The following is a 20,334-nucleotide window of genomic DNA, read 5'->3' as shown; positions in this document are numbered from 1 at the left end:
ATAAAAGTATATTAAGTATTACTAAGCATAACTCTAGTGGCAGAGAGGGTTCAAAATATCACAAAAACATGACGTTAGAATATTTTTACTTCTGTACTCCCAGCAAGTTGAATGCGATATCAAACCTAGATGATGGAATAATAATTTTTCTATTAAACCATGCAAAATAATGATAGTTTAAAAAGAAAATAATAATAAAAAGAGCATAATAAGGAGAGGTTGACCCCTTTTAGCTGGGCGATGTGAATGAGGTAATGGTTTGTTAGTTTTTATGATAGTTATTAAAATAAATAAATTAAAAATAAGTCCAAAATATGTAGAGGCTGACCGCGTTGGGCTGGGCAAGGTGGATGAGGTAAGGGTTCCAGCGGTAGCCGCCCGCCACGCAGCGACTCTGGAAGAACTTCACCGACGCGTCGACGCTCACGGGGTTCACGTACACCGACTAGTTGTGACCCCGCGTCTGGTCTAGCCCCCTCATTACCCTCATAGGCAGGGTCTAGCCCCCTCATTACCCTCATAGGCAGGGTCTAGCCCCCTCATTACCCTCATAGGCAGGGTCTAGCCCCCTCATCACCCCCCTCATAGGCAGGGTCTAGCCCCCTCATTACCCTCATAGGCAGGGTCTAGCCCCCTCATTACCCTCACAGGCAGGGTCTAGCCCTCTCATTACCCTCATAGGCAGGGTCTAGCCCTCTCATTACCCTCATAGGCAGGGTCTAGCCTCATTACCCACCGTTGACGATGTCATAGGCAGGGTCTAGCCTCATAGGCAGGGTCTAGCCCCCTCATAGGCAGGGTCTGGCCCCCTCATAGGCAGGGTCTAGCCTCCTCATAGGCAGGGTCTAGCCCCCTCATAGGCAGGGTCTAGCCCCATGACCCACCGTTGACGATGTCATAGGCAGGGTCTAGCCTCACGACCCACCGTTGACGATGTCATAGGCAGGGTCTAGCCCCCTCACCCACCGTTGACGCTGTCATAGCCCCATGACCCACCGTTGACGATGTCATAGGCAGGGTCTAGCCCCATGACCCACCGTTGACGATGTCATAGGCAGGGTCTAGCCCCTGTCTCTTATACACATCTAGATGTGTATAAGAGACAGGTCTAGCCCCATGACCCACCGTTGACGATGTCATAGGCAGGGTCTAGCCTCATAGGCAGGGTCTAGCCCCCTCATAGGCAGGGTCTAGCCCCATGACCCACCGTTGACGATGTCATAAGCAGGGTCTAGCGAGACTATGGTGTTGGTGGTCTCGTTTAGACCGGCGAAGGCGTAGATGACGTGGGTGCAGAGGCTGGGGTCTACGTCCTCGACGGTGAAGCGGCCCTCAGAGGGCCGGTAGACCGGCCCCAGAAGTGCTGGGGTCGCAGACCCCAGCACTTCTGGGGGGGGGGGGGGAATTCAATTATTTGTATTATCGTTGGATTTATTATTAATTATTATTAATAATGAAATCTATTTAATATTATTTATTTAATTATTATTAATTAAACAGGTATTTTGGGAACCCCTGGCGGGAGGGATAATTAAATTATTTGTATTATCGTTAGATTTATTATTGATTATCATTATTTAATAGTGAAATATAGGTAATATTATTTTTTTTCATTATTAATTATTATTATTTAATAATGAAATATATTTAATATTTTTTTCATTATTATTAATTAAATGGGTATTTTGGGAACCCCTGAGGGGAGAAGGGAAATAGAGAGGGAAATTAAATTAATATTATTTAATATTATAATTAGATTCATTATTATTCAAAAGGGTATTTCGGAAACCCAGTGACACATTCGCACACGGCACGAGCAGAGAGCAGACGTAGCACTGATACGCCCTTTTGGGGCGTATCAGCTATACCAAGTCATTTTTTAACTAATTGGACTTAGTTGGTAACAGGCTGTTAGAAATGACTTCACAGGCACCGCAAGTCAGACTAATCCTCCTGAGTAGAAACTAAGCAAAAAAGGTTAGCTCTGAAAGATGCTCAGAGAGAATTATTAACAATTAAACCTGCTGAAAGATTAGCCTTAGATCCTCCAGACTCAAAAGGAGCTGACTCAAAAAGACTAGTTTATGCACCTATCCTTAAGTATCTAGTCACAGCTTTAACTGTAATTACGTGGACAGGTGTTGTTTTACCTGGTTTTTGTCTTTGCGTTAGTCACCTAGCAATATTTATTGCAACTTTTTTCCCCTCTCTTTCTTCGGAGAGACAATAATAGTTTTGTTAATTTTACGTTATTTCAACAACAATGTATTAATCTAAAGATATTTTTTTGCCTCTTCTTTCTCCCAGTTAACGAGCTCCTCTTGTCATGTAGTCCAATAGATATGTACATGTATCAACAATTTAGGTTCATCTATTCAACCTTCTTGTTTGAACTTTCAACCGACGGCCCCACGGTATGACAGCCAAGGTTGTGTTCTTCCATTGAGCCACCTTCAAGTCGTCGTACGAGTTTGTTTCTATGCAAACATTTGAGTTCGTTGGCGCTCCAAGTATAAACGCGTTCAAGAACAGACTAGATAAAGCTATGGAAAAATATATGTTCAGATTTGGAATGCCTAGCACCATATCGAACCCGGTGGAAGTCTAGTAGCTACTTGAAACTATCGCCAGTCATGAAAATATCCGGTCATATGACACGAGTTTAGATCTATGAACAAGGCACGAAAAGGAAAAGAATCGGCGACAGGCAACATGCAGGCCTACACTGCAGCGCCGACATCACTATGTTATGTTAATTCCTCTCAAACCTACTAACCACTTCTGAGGATGAGGGGAACGCGGCCCATCATTGCGTAAATATCAAATGCTCAACTTTGTCGTTGATCACAACCAGAGGTGGGTAGTAGCGCGCTACATGTAGCGGTAGCGATAGCGGCGCTACATTTAAGCAGTTGTTGCGGTAGCGCCCGCTACATTTAAGCAATGGTAGCGGAAGCGGCGCTACATTTAAGCAATGGTAGCGGTAGCGCCCGTTACATTTAGAGCATGTAGCGGTAGCGCCCGCTACATTTAGCGCATGTAGCGGTAGCTACATTTCAAAGTAGCGCTGCCAGCTCTGATCACAACTCTTGGTCGCACAAAAAGTTTTGTTTTAACGTCATTCAACCCCTATTTCTGAATGCAGCGATGAGTGCAACGACTACGCGACCAAATTACCGGATTATATGCGACAATAATGGAGGTTGAGCAGCTCGAGACACAACATATATTTTTCTTGAAATTGAAACTTTAGAGTAGTATTGCTCGAACCTCTTCTACCGTCACCTTTGGCTCTAATTTAGGTTTTTTGCTCAAACTTTCATTATTATCTCACCGTTCTGATGTTCATCTCAGGACGGTGCTCTGTCAAGACAATGTAGAATAAATAGCTTCTATTCTCAAAATTGAACAGAAATATTTCCTGGGCTTTCCTGTAAATTCGTTCAAAACTTTCCAGTGAATAAAAAACAAAGCTTCATCTTTTATTTAAGGGCAACCTTGAAAGACACTAAGAACTCTTATATTATTAGCACCATTAAAATACTGAACACACTCATTCAGTATAAATTTACAGCAATATACACAATCTATTATTATAAACATCGTCGTGCTTGTATTCTCGAGATTATCCGTTATAAAGTCTTTATAGTGTAACCATCAATAAAGATTTTAAGTGAATAAGTATTTTATTTCCTTAATTGACAAGTCTGAGTTCTCCTCAGAAAGTCAGAAAGCCTCAGCGCGGAGGCACGGGAGAGAAACTAACCGTTTCCTTGGGACGAAGAAAATTACGATTCCAGAGCGTCAAGATAAACGCAGGACACTCAATATTTATGCATGTGAGCACAAACGCTTGATAATTATGAGAGGATCTGCGAAGGTCGCGTGGTGGGTGAAGTTGACATGCAGCAGGAGGGGCTCGTCGTGGTCGGGGCACAGTGAGGGGCACCTGGGCCTGCTCCTGGCCAGTGCCTTTCTGCGCAGGGCAGCGAGCTCCTGGGCCGTGGCGAGATCCACGGTCACCGAAGGGGCGCTGATCTCGACCAGCTGAATGTGGGCCACGAACCTGCAGGGCACCACACATTAGGGGGTTGTCTGGGGCAGCGGCACGGTGGGTACCGGCGAGTAAAGCTTGTCACAAGCGGGCAAATTAAAAGTGTGTGGGTAACAATTTAGTCGGTGACAACTTTATCTGGACACGATAAAAGTACTCGAGTAGCATGCGAGCATGCGTGAAAGTAGAACGAACCGCGACTGGAAGATGAAATTAAATCTTGGCATAATTTGCGTGATTAATTTAAAAAAAAGCGAGAATACCATTTGAAAATAGTTGCGAGGAAATGCATAAAAATCTCACGAATCTGCAAAGCTAGAATTTACATTTCGAGAAACAGCAATGGAGTGTGCTGGAAACGGTAGCTTGTGTTTACATATTGTTTTATGATATAAATACACACGATAAAATCCTTTCATTGCCCAATCTATTTCAATTTATTATTCAAGAGTTTTACTTTGAAGACAATCGTTTTATAATTCTGTGTGTGCGTGTTACAGGTATGTCCATTGATCACCCATCTCATTTGAAGGCTTAACAACGAAAAACGTTCCCGCTAAGTAACTAACCACTCCTGCATTCGAGTTCACACAAATATGCAACGACCAGAGATCGACTCACTGTTTCAGCTGAGCCAGAGAGAATTTCCTGCTTTTGACAAAGACTCGCTGCAGGTTGGGCATTTGTAGGATGCTCTTGTACGAGCCATCGTCTAGCTCATGACGTGCATGGACTACACTGAGCGTCAGGGACTTCACTGACGGCGGCGCAAGCGAAAAGTCAACACTGAGGACTTCATCTGCAACGTACCCCTGAGGAGAAAAATAAATATTTTCAGAAGATAAAAATGGAAAGCAATTAACCAGCAGCCAAACTAAGTATTCAAGACTTTATATCATGAACGAAATGTTTGGATGGGCATCTAAAATATTTCAATTAAGTTAAACGACATCAACCCCTCATCAAACTGTTTCATAACGTGTAATACGGAAACTTCATTAAACACCGTCTTCCTTATACGAAATCAAACTATTGTAGTGTCCCAAACGAAACAACGTTGTTTACGAGAAATGAATTTACTTTATGATATACTTTTATAGGGTGCCGATGAGTAAGTAAATAATGGAATTTTTTCAATCTAATGAAACAGGCCTGAATAATTTTAGAGGCACAACCATTTGTCAGCGGATTCATTGACCGTCATCAATGTTATTTGTACCTACAGGACTGATGACGAGAGTTAACCAGTCTTTAAACACTTTGCCAACAACTACATTATCATTCGTCAATTTTGTTAACACTAAAAGGCCTAATAACGCAAGTTAAGCCTTTTGGGGCTAATAGGATTTTTCAGAATTCATCAGGTTCAAGATTTTTACACCAGTGGACGACTGAACAGGGCCGTTTAGAGCACAAATCTCCTGAAGGAAGAATGGCATCCTGAATGGCAGATGCACTGCAAGTCCAATAACGACGTCCGGACAAAAAACTTCTATCTTGCCTCTAGTGAAGAAAAATTACCATTGCAGGCCGTTTTATGATAAATTTACAATTGCGTGCACGAAAACCATTGCACCCTAATCAATTCTGACAGCGTGGTCAAGAGCATAACCCCAGAACAAGATGCTGTAGTCCCTTGTTACGTCGCGCTGCACCTAACACGGTTTCACTTCATTGCGGGCTTTCAAGAAAGCAAAAAATGTCGAGGCAAAAAAAAGTAAAAAAGTTGAGGCAAAAATTCAATTACGGATCATCGCTGGTTTGCGGGTTTCTAAAGAAGCCAATCGGCAATTTTTAACAGCCCACGGAAATTAATCGGCAGTTATGATGTGGGGTTCAGTAAGACTTGAAACAATGGAAACTTACAAACAATTGCAATATAAATACTTCAATTCCCCATAGTGGATTTTACTATCGCGGCCGGAGCTGGAACGTAACACCGGCGATAAGTGAAGGATTACTGTAATAAAAATTTATAGTTCATGCTATCCAAAGATAGTTGATGCTCCCATGAACACTTCATCATTACGAAATTATAAGGAAACTAACTTGCCTACAAAGATGTTCTCAAGACTTATTCACACGTCCTCGATCGAGGATATGCTAAATAATTGAGATTAAGGTTCCCCAAAATAATGTCCGGTTCAACCATGAAGTTTTCCGTCCCAGGGAAACGGTGTGCAAACTTTGAGAATTTTAATTGTGATATTGAGCAGTTAGCAGCTCCTGCCACTAAACCTTGAAAGTAAATGGTTTGAACAAGAAAAATTCTTCATATATCACATAAAGACATAAAAGGAATATCTAAGTTAGAACACGTTCATATGGATAAGAAATCTGGGAGGCAAATAATGAAGTCGAGAACTCTGAAATCTTCAACGATAGTGAATATAGTCAAAAGAAAATATCAATAAGGTTTTCAACTTAAGGTCCTTAACATAGTTCATTAGCAATTTCAGTCCCACTTGGACTCGCAACTCACGAAACTCGAAACTTCTGAAATCTCGATGTGTAAGTCCTCAAGGTCTGGCAAAGCGCTCTTGAGAAGATCCTCAATATTTTCGGAGCAACGTACGATAAAATGTAGCACCTGCGGAAAAAAAAGCTGTTTTGCCACTCAAATGAACCATAAAAAGAATAAACTAACAATTACATAAAAGGAATAGTTGATCAGTATTCGGGATTTCAACTAATCAGACAAATCTTTGTACACACGTATCAGACAGTATTCTTGTCAAGATTCTCTGCCAATAAAGTCTCGAAATCTTGCAACAATTTCCTACCTTCAAGTTTTTGAATGTCTTGAAATTGGGAGACTCAGAATTCCAGTAGCAACGAATCTGGAGTTGGGTCAGCGCAGGACACTTGCGTGCCATGGAGAAAAGAATTTCCCTCAGTGACCATTCCCTGCACGCCAAGCACAGCAAACACCACATGTAAAATTAATTGACTTAATTCAAGAAATGAAACAAGTAATATTACTCAACTTCGCATGGAAGTCTCATTTTTATAAAATGTGCAACTCTGATTAAATTAATTAAGTGTTTGATTAAACTTTACTCAACTTCACAGCAAGGGACAATTTAGAAAACATGAACTAATATATACTAGGAGAATTTTCAAGACAATTTGGAAATGATGCTCGCTCATACATGTATTTCTGCCATTCATTGTTGCAATAATATGAAAATTAAAATCAATTTGCCTCATTTTACAAATCAAACCCTTCATGACAATAAAACCCATACAAAGTCCCAAAAGGAGTCCTCGAATTTGAAACAAGAACCAACACCAGGGGCCACGGCTATAAACTAAAAAACAGCGTTGTAACACATCCACGCGACAACATTTCTTCTCGCTTCGAGTCACCGACATATGGAACAGCCTCCCTGATATCATCGTTGACTCACCGAGTATAAACGCGTTCAAGAACTGACTAGATAAAGCTATGGAAAAATATATGTTCAGACTTGAAATGCCTAGAAACCTACGGACCTGGTGATAAGTACAGTTGCTATATCAAACCAACGTAAGTTAAGAAAAGATCTGGAAAAAAGGCCGGTTTTTAGATCTCCTGTGAATCAAGTAAATCAAGTCACGAAAAGTACAAGAATCGGCAACAGGCCATGGGCCTATTTCTTCAGTGTCGACACTTCTACTCCATTCTATGAGATAAATTATAATTTGTTGTCAGAGAAACTGACATTATGCATTATAAAGAATGCATCTAACTAAAGATAGAACTTCCATTCAGATCAAACTTGCTCTAGATATTCAACACAACACGTAATATATTCAGTTTAAACGGCAAGCTTGATCATCATCCGAGTCGTTCATGAGGAGCATCAACAATTGAATTTTCATCCATGTCAACCGCTAGTTACGTTTCTCTACCCTGTTTTTCTTTCAGTCCGTTTTTCCTGAACCTGTTACCTGAAATTTGTTGAATAGTACATAAATTCAGTCTGGATGTCGAGAAACAAGCGGAATGTCGTGAGGCGAGAGTTGAAACGGAAGTCTGGAAAGTTTATGTTTGCTCCTAAGTGCCATGAGACGACGAAGTCAACGTTGTGGATCGAGAGTTCTCTCAGAGGAGCTTGCATCATCAGTAGACAACTGAATTCAAAATTCTTCAGCCTGCTCAGCCGCAACACCTCAAGGCGTTTGCATTCCCTCAAGTCTCGAAATAATTCGTCAGACCTGAATGTGCCCTGTTAAAATAAATTGTGTAGAAGTTTATACCATAAAAAGAGACACATAAATAAATCTCCTTATGCAGAAGCCCCCAAACTGTCAGCAGATCTACTCGAAAAAAAAAAAACATTTAAAAAAACACAAAGCAGACCGACACAAGCAGATTATTTCAAGCAGATCAACACAAGCTAAAGAAATACTGAGCAAATTGCAAAGGAATAGAATATGCACGTCGTATAAGAGAGAACGCAAATGAAATACAGAGAACAGAGGACAGGCAAGGATTTTGCCTCGATTGATGACCAGGAAATGTCCACGAGATGAAGTGTTGATCAAAATTACATCTATGTATATATAGGTCGATAAATTAACATAGGTCGATAAATACATAACTGTTATAACTTAAACCTAATGATATATAGGCGTTGACGATATAGGTACAGAAAACGGTACAGGTTCTGACACTAGCTGCAGAACGCCATGCATGATACAAAGGTGCGGACAATGCACTATTGCTACTACCCAGCATTGACAACTCTGCCATTCGAGCCTCACTGTAAGACTGAAAGTTTTGAGTTTTGAGCAGAGCGAGAAGATAGTCTTCATAGAGGTGTAATGTTTCCTCTTTGACGAGAACACCAGTTGTAAATCCTCCAAGTTCACAGCAAGTCGACCTAAAATTGAAAAATATCAGCAAAATTGAGAAATATCTGCATTATCAGTTATTTGGACAGGCTCATAAGTCGTACACAAACTCAACTTTTGAAAATTTAACCTGTCTTTATTCCAATAAAACAATCGAATTGAGCAACATGAATTGCAATAAAAAAGAATATTAACATTAGTGATGGTTTTATAACCGAAATTTGTAACTAGATATTGTAGCTTATGGGTCTGATTTGGAAGAAGCAGGGACAAATTTAAGTGCGTACCTATAGCAGCAAATACGTTGACATCAAAGATGCACGTATCCTCATTGAGTCTGAGAGTAGTGAGGTGGCCAGTGTTCATGATGAGCATCTTGTAGGTGCAGAGCTTAATATCTTGTGTCAGCTGTGCTGGTGACTTGCTGGAATGCAGAGCAAACATGGCTATACCAACACACTATTATTACAAAAGAATGCAACTTTAGTGTCAAGCAAACATACGGGAGAAAGAGTGGATGAAATAGTAGGTATCCTACTACAAGTAAACTCTAGTCCAAACCTTGCATTATATATAACAGATGAAAAAAGATAAAGGAAAAAAAAGTATATTAAGGAATATCAAAAAATAAATGCAATTCATGAAAAATGAATAGTAGAATATTCAACCCTTTCACGGGCAAGCATTGAGGTACAGGAGGTTTAAATGGCACTATAAGAATTTATTAAACGCAGTCACGACAAGAAATATTTTATTTTTGATTAACATTTAGTTTAAGCAAATAAAAATTTAGGAAAAATGTATAACATCAAAATTTAATTGAATTCAATCAAGTTACTTTAAACAATTAAATATGTATCACTACTTCCGCCTTTTACCAAAATTTCGGAATAAACGTCAGTTTCATTGTCCGAGTCAAAACTTTAATTTTAATGCTCATATTTTAATTTTTGGGCATGATAGATGGTGATGCTATGCATGGAACGGATCGATGGTCAGATAATTAGTGATTGACTGAGGCATGATAAGCAAGCCTCAAATACGAACAGGAAGCCGTGGTGGGTCTCTTTGTGGGGTGATTTCAGGTGACCATTTATGGTAGCTTGCCCGTGAAAGGGTTAAAAAGTGCTTCCGTTATTAAGCTGTTTCACATAAGAATTAAAAAATACAGTAAAGCAGGTATTATCGCAAATTTCACAAATCGTTCATAAACCTACAAGGGCCGGGAGGTCTCAAGCGGCCCACAAAAGCTGGCAAGAAAGAAGCAGAGTTAGAATATCAAAGAGACAAAGAAATACGATGGGACAGGTGAGCAGAAAGAGAAACCAAGATACTCGTACAAGAGGCCGCTCACACGGGACGTCGGCCTCCCGCACGAGAGAGAGAGAGAGAGAGAAATAATGTCACTAGATTGCTTTAATCGCATACAACTGACGATGGAGCTGGTCTCCGAAACGTTTTCAATAGAGATATGCTGAATTTTTGTGGTGTTTTCTTCGCTTCTAAATTTCTAGAGATAGAGAAATGTTAGTGATCCTGCATATGTGATGACAACACCGCAACTGAGAGCCACAGTCAAACATCGCAAGCTCTGTGGTGGGTCACCCAGGATCAATGCCTGTAGAAATGTGAAATCCAATAGGACTTCTGACCAGTAAAGACACATGTCAGAAGTCCAATATGAGGTGTGTCATGAAAGAACAAAATTCCTTCCATGTAGTGGCAGTCATGCCATAATACAATCACTTCCCGCAGCACAATCATTTAATGTAGTGACAGTCTTACAACAGCACAATCACTTCCATGTAAGTACTTATATTATCAGTCTGCTTACATCGCAAGTTCACAAGGAATTTAAAAGCAATGAAAATCCCAAGCAAATTCACCATATCGATATTGAAAACGTTTCTGAGTCCAGCTCCATCATCAGTTCGAAAATTAAAAATGAATAAAATCATATTATTATCTCAAAATTATAAGACAAACATAAAATCTGAATAAGACCTAACATTATATCAGTTCCATGTAAGGACAGCCAACCCACTTGCGGTCTTTAGAGAGGTTGGAGCAAGCACTTTGCCAGGCGCAGGTGTCAGTAAAGTCTATGATGCTATTCTGGCTCAGTTCGCGGTAAACCAGCGACTGAAAGCGTCGACACACTGCGAGATTGTTATAGCTTATTATTATTAAAATAGCCAATACTAATCATTATATAATAACTTGCTCCTCACTGTTTAGCTGCAGGAAGTCTAGAGGAAACTTGAGACAGACAGAAAGCAAGTGAAAACTTGTTTGCGTTCAATGGATTGTAGTACTGTAAAGAGAAATGCTAACAACATAAAAAAATAAGAAAAAAACAATAAAAATTTGCAGTAGATACATCTGACAGCAGCATTTAAAATTGTTTGCTTCTGCTTCTCTTTGTTTTTGTATATCCAAATTTACATATTCTATAATAATGTATTATTTAAAACAGTCTTCCCTTAATACCAAGTCTAAGCAAGTCATGTGATAACAATAAATGGAACAATGGCTGCTGAGAAACAGCCTGAGCAAGGGGTTCTTTCACAGAACTTACCTGCTTCAAGCTTCAGTTTTTCAGGTACATTCAAAAATTTCATAATATGAAGTAAGGCATAATCATTGAGGACATGAAGTGTAGGCAGTCCACTGCATGCAGGCCTCAAGTCAAACTCTACACTCGACAGCCTATGAGGCTTGTAGTGCTTTGAGGAGGGTCGAGAGGGGTCCGGGTCATAACATTGTTTTACAACCATTTTCTTTAGCGGCTGTGAGTACGTTGCACAATGATCACTCAAAATTCTGAAAAACAAGTATTTGCAATAAACTTTAAATTAAATGAATATTTTATCAAGTAAAACAAAGAAAAAGCTACAGTAATGTTCTTAATGCCATCTTGAAACATTATCTATCCTTGAAATCAGTGTCTTAGGAATCAATACAAGGAATCTCTATAGCTTCCAGAATATAACTATTTCTTGCTTAAATTCATTTTTATATACCTCATAATTTACCTACCTTCTATACCTTCTATAATTTTGCTGTTTGCAATTATCAGAAGTGGCTGAGAAAAGCCTATCAGTGAAATGAGGGTGCAAGTAGAACAAGTAACAAGAAAAGGTCAGCCAAATGCAGTAAGTCAGTAAGGCAAGGCAAATATGTTGTTGCACTCCAATGTATTGATAACATGTAACAACGAAAGGTGATAAATACAGTAATTCCATGCATTTGGAAATTTACTGAAAATAAGAGCAAATTGGAGTGGATATTGCAGCCATCACATCAGAACAAATGCACCTTCTATTAAGACATCAAGCCAACCTCTTGCTGCTTCTGCACTTGCAAGAAAACCACTGCTAGTATGAACCAAATCTAAGGTCTTCACAACACTAATGCAGAAAAATTTCTTATATTGTAACGAATTTCACAAACCTTATCGTTGATGCTTAGAACTCTGGCAGAATTGAAAAAGGCATTACATTCAAACCCAAGCTAGATGAATTAGTAATGGCATCAGAAAAGGTAATTGGGAAAATTGAAGTCTATTCTAGCATTCGGTATAGAATTAACACTTCAAGGCCATACCTTTTGTCAGCAGACATAAATATGACACCAATGTTTCTATGAGGACAGAGTGGCAAGTGGGAAAATGCTGTAGTTGCTCACAACATCAAAAATACACAATATTATTATTATATTATATATATATATATATATAATATTATATTAGGCTTTCTCAACTCACAAATCACTTTTGGGCCAGCTGGGGGAAACAATGATGGCTGAAGAAGACTTCATGTCAGCCTTCCTCTTCAGGGTGATGCAGTCTTGTGCAACATGAAACTTCTTTGCTACCTCATCTTTAGGAACCTGATATTCAAATTCCAATGATAATCAAAAGATGAAGGTGCAAAGAAAAAACATTAGTGAAAACATTCTTGTTAAGCTCTAAAAACAATTGAAATGTATTACAGTTACTGTTAATTGTAGGTAAAAAGGTAGTTAAAGGTAGTCAGATGTAGACTTTGGCACTAAATACTATGGTCATGAAAACATATTAATCAAGTGCCAACTCAATTATCTATAGACAAAAGTAATAAGGCCTCAAAAACTTTTTGTGACATGTGAACAGGAGAAAATCACATTTTGAAGATTTTTCTGCAAAATCTTACCATTTCTAACGAATTTGAAATTTTAGAATAAATGATAGTTAACTACAGCTACAATAGACTTTTTAGAACGCTATTGTGTTACAAGTTGTTAGGTGAATCATTTCAAAACTGACACTCTGAGGCAAACTAATATAAATGCAAGAGATTTATTACAGTAATAATACCAGCAAGATTAATAAATGCTACATATTAGGACTGAGTAAATGGCAATTGCACAATGTTTTGCAAATAACAATATGATTGAAGGAGATAAACTGATTACTGGTTAAAATGGAGTTGGCTGAAACAGACTGACAGGATGCTAAACATTTAAGAGTTAGCTTACCCTTGGAGGTAAATTCACTGCATATAATCTTAAGGGTGCAATTCGAGAGGTGAGGTCTGGAAATTCACCTGTTCAATGAGGAAAATAAATTAATCAATAGCTAATTCATGGTAGAATTGTGATGAGCAAACTAACTTCTTCTTATATAATAATAATTATATTCTAACATTTATCTTCTACTTCATGAAAAAACAGCTTCAACAATAAGCAAAGGTTCATTTTCAGTAACTGCCATGCAATTAGGTTGAATAGGGTAACATGGGGCAGCAGGCCCCCCCCCTTTTTTTAAACTAAATTTTGATGAAGTTTTAATTGATATGTACAAGGTAGTTCTTCATTTTGTTTAAAGATACAACTAGTGAGGAATCTATAGTGAGAATTAGATTTTGTTTTATAGATGATAAACACTTTACAGTTCAAAATAATAAAAATATAATCAAAAATATAACATTCATTCATTTATTAACAATATGAAAAATCATATCCCTAACTTGACAAAAATATATTCTTGGCTAAAAATTTTATACCTAACAACAGAAAATGTTTCCTTGACATAAAAGTACCTATATATCCTTGACTTGAAAATGTATCCTTTCCATAAAAAATTCTTCCTTGACATGAAAAAATGTATCCTTGACTAGAAAAAAATGCCATCAAATGGGGTAATAAGGGACAGGCAGGGCAAATCAGGACAGTCGTGTCACATTTTGTAGAAATGTAGCAGCTACATTAATCAAAATATTGCAAAACTAAAAATAGTGGTGTAAAGATAAACATTTTTATTTTCTACGTAGCAAAAAGCAAGTTAAGAAATCATAATTTACTACCTGTAAAAAATACATGAAAAAGTGTGATAAGTGAGATTTTGGAAAAATACCTCTGATAAGCTCTGTAGCAAAAGAGCAAAAGAAATATTGTCAGCATTAAAAAAATTTATTTACATAAAAGTTGCACACAGGTGTTGGTTTATAAGTGTGATTGACAAAATTGTATCTCACTCCAAAAAATGGCGGCCATTTCCGCAAGACAGGGTAATAAGGGACACCCCCAAAGACGCATTTACAGTAGAAGCTATATTAGCAAAAGCTCCAGTTAATGAAAAAATCAATTAACCACAAAAGAATTTTGATTACATTTGCCTCACGCAGCAAAAAAATGTCACTTAACAAAAAATAAATGCATCATTGGTCATCACAAAATTGTGCATACAATGTCATAGAGAAAATTGTGCGCCAGGCAATATGGAATAAAAGTAATGAGACTAAACTATGATTTATTTCTCCAAAAAATATGATGGTTGTCACTAAAATATTTCTTTCTGTTTCAGGTATGTTTTTACAATCTTTTATTGTTAAAGTGGATTCACTTGACCCAATTAAAATGGAGTGAAATAATAAGCCATCCTACGTATAAGCTTACAGATACAGTAAAATGCTTTATGGCTGCTGCTATAAAGTTTGCAGTGGACAAGGTCGCTGTAAATACTTGATAGCATGTTCATCGATAGGGTAATGTCACTTCAATAATATGGTAATGTATGGATATGGTAGTATCAAATCAATAAAGGAAATGCAAGTAAAAATCACAGAAAACATCATTTAATCTACATCTAATCCTCTATAAAGGAGGAAGAGATGGACTTCCGAGTACTGATAGCAATGGATGAGTCCACTTTGCATGCTGCAAATGTTTTAAAATTAAGTTTTAACCCAAGTGTCCTGGATTACTCCGTTCCCATGAGTAATTCAGGAGACATACCATATTTCGAGTCTGGCACCTTACAAATAGATTATGGAATTTTTTGGAGATGCCAGAAGATAGCCCTTGCAAAGAGCTCAAAAATTAGCCCAATCTTGTTTATGAAATGTTTCATAAGGAATTTCAATGTTTAGTTAACTGGGCTAATACGTGACGGCTGCGGTTTAATGCTGACAAGTGTTAAGTACTTGCCTCGGGAAAAACAATGAACAGCAAGATCACAGTATGAGAAGACATGGTTGCAACGAGAGAGTAATGATTGAAAAGTCTAGTGTGGAAAAAGATCTCGGAGTTTATGTCCACAAGGAGCTGAAATTTTCTAAGCATGCTGAAACGCAAGCAAACACATCCAACAAACTTCTTGGACTAATCAGACGCTCATACGAGTTCCTAGATACAGAAACGATGAAGCAGTTGTTTGTTGCCGTCGTACGCCCGAGTCTAGAGTTTGGAAACGTTGTGTGGTCACCGAGATTTGAAAAGGATGGAAATTTAATAGAGAATGTTCAAAGACGTGCAATAAGGATAATTACAGGCTTGAAGGGCAAGTCCTATGAAGAAAGATTGAAGATTATGAAGCTTCCAAGCCTCAGATATCGACGTCTGCATGGGGACCTCATTGAGGTATACAAGTATACTCATGGTCTATACAAGGTCCCCGAAGGATTACTAGAATTTGAAACAAGAACCAACACTAGGGGCCATGGCTATAGGTAAGCTAAAAAAAACTGCGCTGCAACTTCTCCACGCGACAAAATTTCTTCTCGCTTCGAATCACCGACATGTGGAACAGCCTCCCCGATGACATCGTTGGCGCTCCAAGTATGAACGCGTTCAAGAACAGACTAGATAAAGCTATGGAAAAATATACCTATGTTCAGATTTGAAATGCCTAGCACCTTATCGAATTTGGTGGAAGTCTAGCAGCTACTTCAAACTATCGTCAGTCATAAAAAGATCCGATCAAATGACACGATTTTAGATCTTCTGTGAACAAGGCACGAAAAGAGAAAGAATCGGCGACAGGCCACATCAGGCCTACACTTCAGCGCCGAGATCACTATGTTATGTTATGTTATAACACAAGACCAGAGGGGTATTGAGACCACCATGGGAGATCACCATTCAATCAAATTGAATGTTCTGTTCTACCCTTATATATTGTTTCAGATAAATGCAGGAAATTCTATCAAAATTTTGCCCTTCAAATTTGATCATTATTTCCTAAAGAATAAATTTACAAGATGTTGCCAGGTCTAATGTCATTTCACTGCATGCAAGACAAACCTGTTTTTGAATTAATTGACTAAATGGCAACAAACCTACTCTGAATAAAGGATAATGAAAGAAAGGTTAAAACAAATCAAAATTAATCAATCAATAAACATATAAAAAAATAAATTTTTTGATATATCTTTTGATTTACTCATTGAAAAGTCAACTATTAAAGCCACTTCATCCCAGAGGGGCTAATCTAGCGACGAAAGAAATCTAAAAACAAACTTTTGCTTACCAAGTTAAACACTCATTACGCTAGCGCGACAAAAAAAATAAAAAATTAAAATTAAAAAATTTTTTTAAATTCATTTTTATATATAATTTCATTAAAATTAAAAAATATTTTAAAATTCATTTTTATATATAATTTCATTAAAATATTTTTTTATATATAATTTCATTATAGGCTACCCAATAGTAATGCTCAAGCTCACATTGTCTATAAGGCTAGACATCTATTGTGTCGTGCCCATGAGTCGTGCACTCGTGCGGACTGCGATTAAATGCAATGAATTATTATTAAATTAATGTTGTTAATGAAGTTTGTTGATCTCGGGTAAAGGGTCAATCTTTCCATGAAGACAAAACTGACTAACAGAGTAGAGTATGTAATGTTTTGTAAGTTAAGGATTCTATTAACACGTTAACTCCAATGTGGTACATATGCAAACAACAAAAAAATGTATTCCTCCAGGACGTAGTGGTGCATAATTCAGGTTGCCTAAAATTCGCCAAATCCAAGAACAAAAAGGCTGATAACTCAATATTTACTAGTTTATTTGTAGGTTCCGCCATAAAAATTTCATTTATTTATTTTTTTTTTTGCAGTGTTTAAAATTTAATTAGGAAGTAACCCATCATAAATTTTAGCCGGTCAACTCAATTGAGAAAAACTAAATCACACGGAATTTGTCTGGAAAAAATGACCATCTGGCAACCGTGTTTATAAACAGTAGTACAAAAAATGATATAATAGTACAAGATGAAGCAGTCGGGGCCGACAGGTCATGATTGGACCGCTGGATGCTGGTGCCAGAAGGACGACCCTCCCTCATGGGTCCTCATGGTTGGTTTGTGCTGATTCCTACGCTTATTTACATAAAGCAACTGCTTTATGTTCCATTGCTCCCCTGTAGTGCTACGCTAGTTGGGGTGGAGCATTGTGACTGCATTTCCTGGATTTCCACCAATTCTAAATGCCTAATAAATGATCATGTACCTATGTAATTGAGGACCGCGGTGGCCAAAACTAGGAGGCTAGGAGCATGCTTGCTAAAAATAGGAGCATGACAGCCGCGTGCTTCAGTACAAGCGCACTGCCACTGCTGCCCTCTGATTTCTAAACTGAGTAGTGCTGGACTTGGAGTGCTCTGGCCAATCATGGTGGAATGTGGATCTAAATGATCAACCATTTCCTAGAATTCCACCTAGCCACCATGCAAATTATGCAATTACTGGCTACTGCATGCTAATGCTGGAATCCATGATACTGTGCTGGTTACTACTAATTAGCCAAACTTAGAAGTTAGAAGTTCATAGTTCATGATAGTTGATAATAGCAAACAAGAGTTTTTAAGAAATCAGTCAATTTTTAATTTGACAACTAGCTAGTTCAAAATTTAATTCAAAATCTATGTACCTATGATAAAGCTGGCTGCTGGTATACATGTCACATGATACTTTACTGGTCTACTCTACTAACAGGACCCAAAAAGGAATAGTCTGAGAATGTTCCTTCTTGGGCCCTATTCAGCCATATTTAAAATATTGAGGAAACTTACCTCTTACTAAGACTCTTTGTCTTTCTAGCTCCTGATCCCGGTTAAATTCCCAGACCCATTCCATTTCAGTCTTTCAGCGTATTTTATTTCAATAAAAAATAATTAATTGGTTTTAAATTTCAAGGTTGAGGTTAAAGAAGATTGACGTATATTTAATATTTCTGTAAAACACATAGACACAAACATTATGAAATTTAGAACAAAGTAGTATCTGGTAAGTTGCTGGCGCAGCGCCGCAGCCCAGGTCTCATAGTTTGGCCAGAGTCTTGGATTCTTGGAATTTCAGCGCCTTCTGGTAAAATTAACGATCAATACTTGGTATTTTCAACGCCTTGCAAGCTAAACTGATGTCATTTATTTTGATCAACGACTACTAATTAATGAGAAGGTGAAAAACATAAGACCTATCAAGCTCACAAACACTGTTTCTATGATCAGATTTCATGCCGCCACCGGAAGCTGAAACGGTAAAGTTTCTTCATCTGCTAACGGATTACGAGCCTATGTCAAATGTTCAGCTTCGGAATAACGTACCTAACTGCCATCTATTTGAAGCTTGTGAAAATAATCAGACAGATTGTGCTGTTTTTTTCAGGAAATTTCCTAAATATTATTTTTTAGTTTAACATTGGCATGTAATTGTAAGAGCTTGTATGCAATATATTGCTGCGTTTTATGCATGATACTCACGCATTTTAACTGATTACGTACATATGAAAAATTGTTTGCAATATATTACGATACCTGCACACCTAGTGTGCATGATCTTTCCACACTTCAACTCACTACGTACATCTGAAAGAAGATTTCTCGGACAAATTTACGACCGGACTTGCGGCCGGTCCCTAAATTCAGTGAACAAGGAAAATCTCCGGATAATACTTAAAAACTGAAGACGCCAAGTGTGACCCATTCCGAAATTTGCAGTGAAAAAGAAATTTCTTCCAAATTACTGAACAGAGTTGATCGAAATTTTGAATATACGTTCATAACTATCCAACGGTGATGTTTAGCTAGTGAAAATTTTTTAGATTTTGCCTTCGTTCGAGAGTTTTTTTTATATCACCCTCATTCGCGATCTAAACAGCAAAGTTGGAGTCCATAGAGATCTAAAAACAAATCCTTCTACCGGATCTTTTCCAAACTGATGATAGTTTGAAATAGCTAATAGACTTACACCGGGGTCGATATCGTGCTAGGCATTTCAAATCTGAACATATATTTTTCCATAGCTTTATCTAGTCTCTTCTTAAAACGCGTTCATACTTGGAGCGTCAACGATGCTATCAGGGAGGCTGTTACACATGTCGGTGACTCGAAGCGAGAAGAAATGTTGTCGCGTGGATGTGTTACAACGCTGTTTTTTTACAACAGTTCTATTTAACTGCACTTCTTGTTTGCAAACTTGCGTAAAGTTGGAGACAATGCATGAATCAATTGACAAAATAAATAAAGAAATAAAATGTTCAATATTAAAAAATGTGAAAAATAATTTCGTCTGCTACAAATCTTATAATCGATATTTAACACACTTCTACCTGTCCAATGGATCTGAAATTTTGAAGTCTTGCGTAAAGTCGGAGACAATGCATGAATCAATTGAATAAATAATTTTGAAATTTGTTTATATATTAAAAAATTGATTTTTTTAATATTCGAAAATAAAATTAGAAATTCATTGTACATGTGTAACATTGGAGACACTGAATTCGTTAGAAGTGTTGTCTCTAAAAAGTAATTTTTGAACCTATATTATTTAGTTTATAGACGTGGCCCCTGGTGTTAATTCTTGTTTCAAATTCTAGTAATTTTTCTGGGACCTTGCCCAAACCATGAATATACTTGTATACTTCAATGAGGTCCCACGCAGACGTCGATAACAGAGGCTTTTAATCTTCATAATCTTCAAACATTCTTCATAGGACTTGCCCTTCAAGCCTGGAATTATCCTTGTTGCACGTCTTCGAAAACTCTATATTAAATTTTTGTCCTTTTCAAGTGTCGTTGCCGACACGGCGATTCCAAACTCTAGGTTCGTGCGCACGATGGCAACAAACAACTGTTACATCGCTTCTGCGTCTAGGAACTCGTATGAGCGTCTGATCA

The 20,334-nt window shown here is 37.9% G+C and overlaps 1 protein-coding gene across 1 annotated transcript; it reads right to left on the bottom strand.

The window, feature by feature from the left end:
- Positions 1-3,469: 3,469 nt before the first annotated feature.
- Positions 3,470-19,003, bottom strand: LOC108680499. The gene is made up of 13 exons (XM_018169327.2): positions 18,981-19,003; positions 18,229-18,389; positions 13,412-13,479; positions 12,660-12,784; positions 11,472-11,716; positions 10,938-11,052; positions 9,181-9,317; positions 8,804-8,922; positions 7,988-8,265; positions 6,838-6,961; positions 6,537-6,644; positions 4,676-4,866; positions 3,470-4,066 (listed from the first exon to the last, which is right to left on the bottom strand). Exons 2-13 carry the CDS (start codon positions 18,290-18,292, stop codon positions 3,832-3,834), a joined length of 1,809 nt encoding a protein of 602 aa, XP_018024816.1. The 5' UTR covers positions 18,293-18,389; positions 18,981-19,003; the 3' UTR covers positions 3,470-3,831.
- Between the last annotated feature and the right edge of the window lie 1,331 nt (positions 19,004-20,334).

This window comes from Hyalella azteca, unplaced genomic scaffold, assembly GCF_000764305.2.
Source record: "Hyalella azteca isolate HAZT.00-mixed unplaced genomic scaffold, Hazt_2.0.2 contig14311, whole genome shotgun sequence".
Taxonomy (NCBI): Eukaryota; Metazoa; Arthropoda; class Malacostraca; order Amphipoda; family Hyalellidae; genus Hyalella; species Hyalella azteca.
Note: the sequence above shows the minus strand (reverse complement) of the source record. Positions and strands in the feature narration are given on the sequence as shown.

Excerpts from the sequence above, each read along its gene's own strand:
- LOC108680499 (XM_018169327.2), bottom strand. The coding sequence starts at position 18,292 with ATGGAATGGGTCTGGGAATTTAACCGGGATCAGGAGCTAGAAAGACAA. Across the intron at positions 6,962-7,987 it reads TACTATTCAACAAATTTCAG|GGAATGGTCACTGAGGGAAA; the intron begins GTAACAGGTTCA and ends CTTGGCGTGCAG. Across the intron at positions 4,067-4,675 it reads TCTCTGGCTCAGCTGAAACA|GTTCGTGGCCCACATTCAGC; the intron begins GTGAGTCGATCT and ends GGTGCCCTGCAG.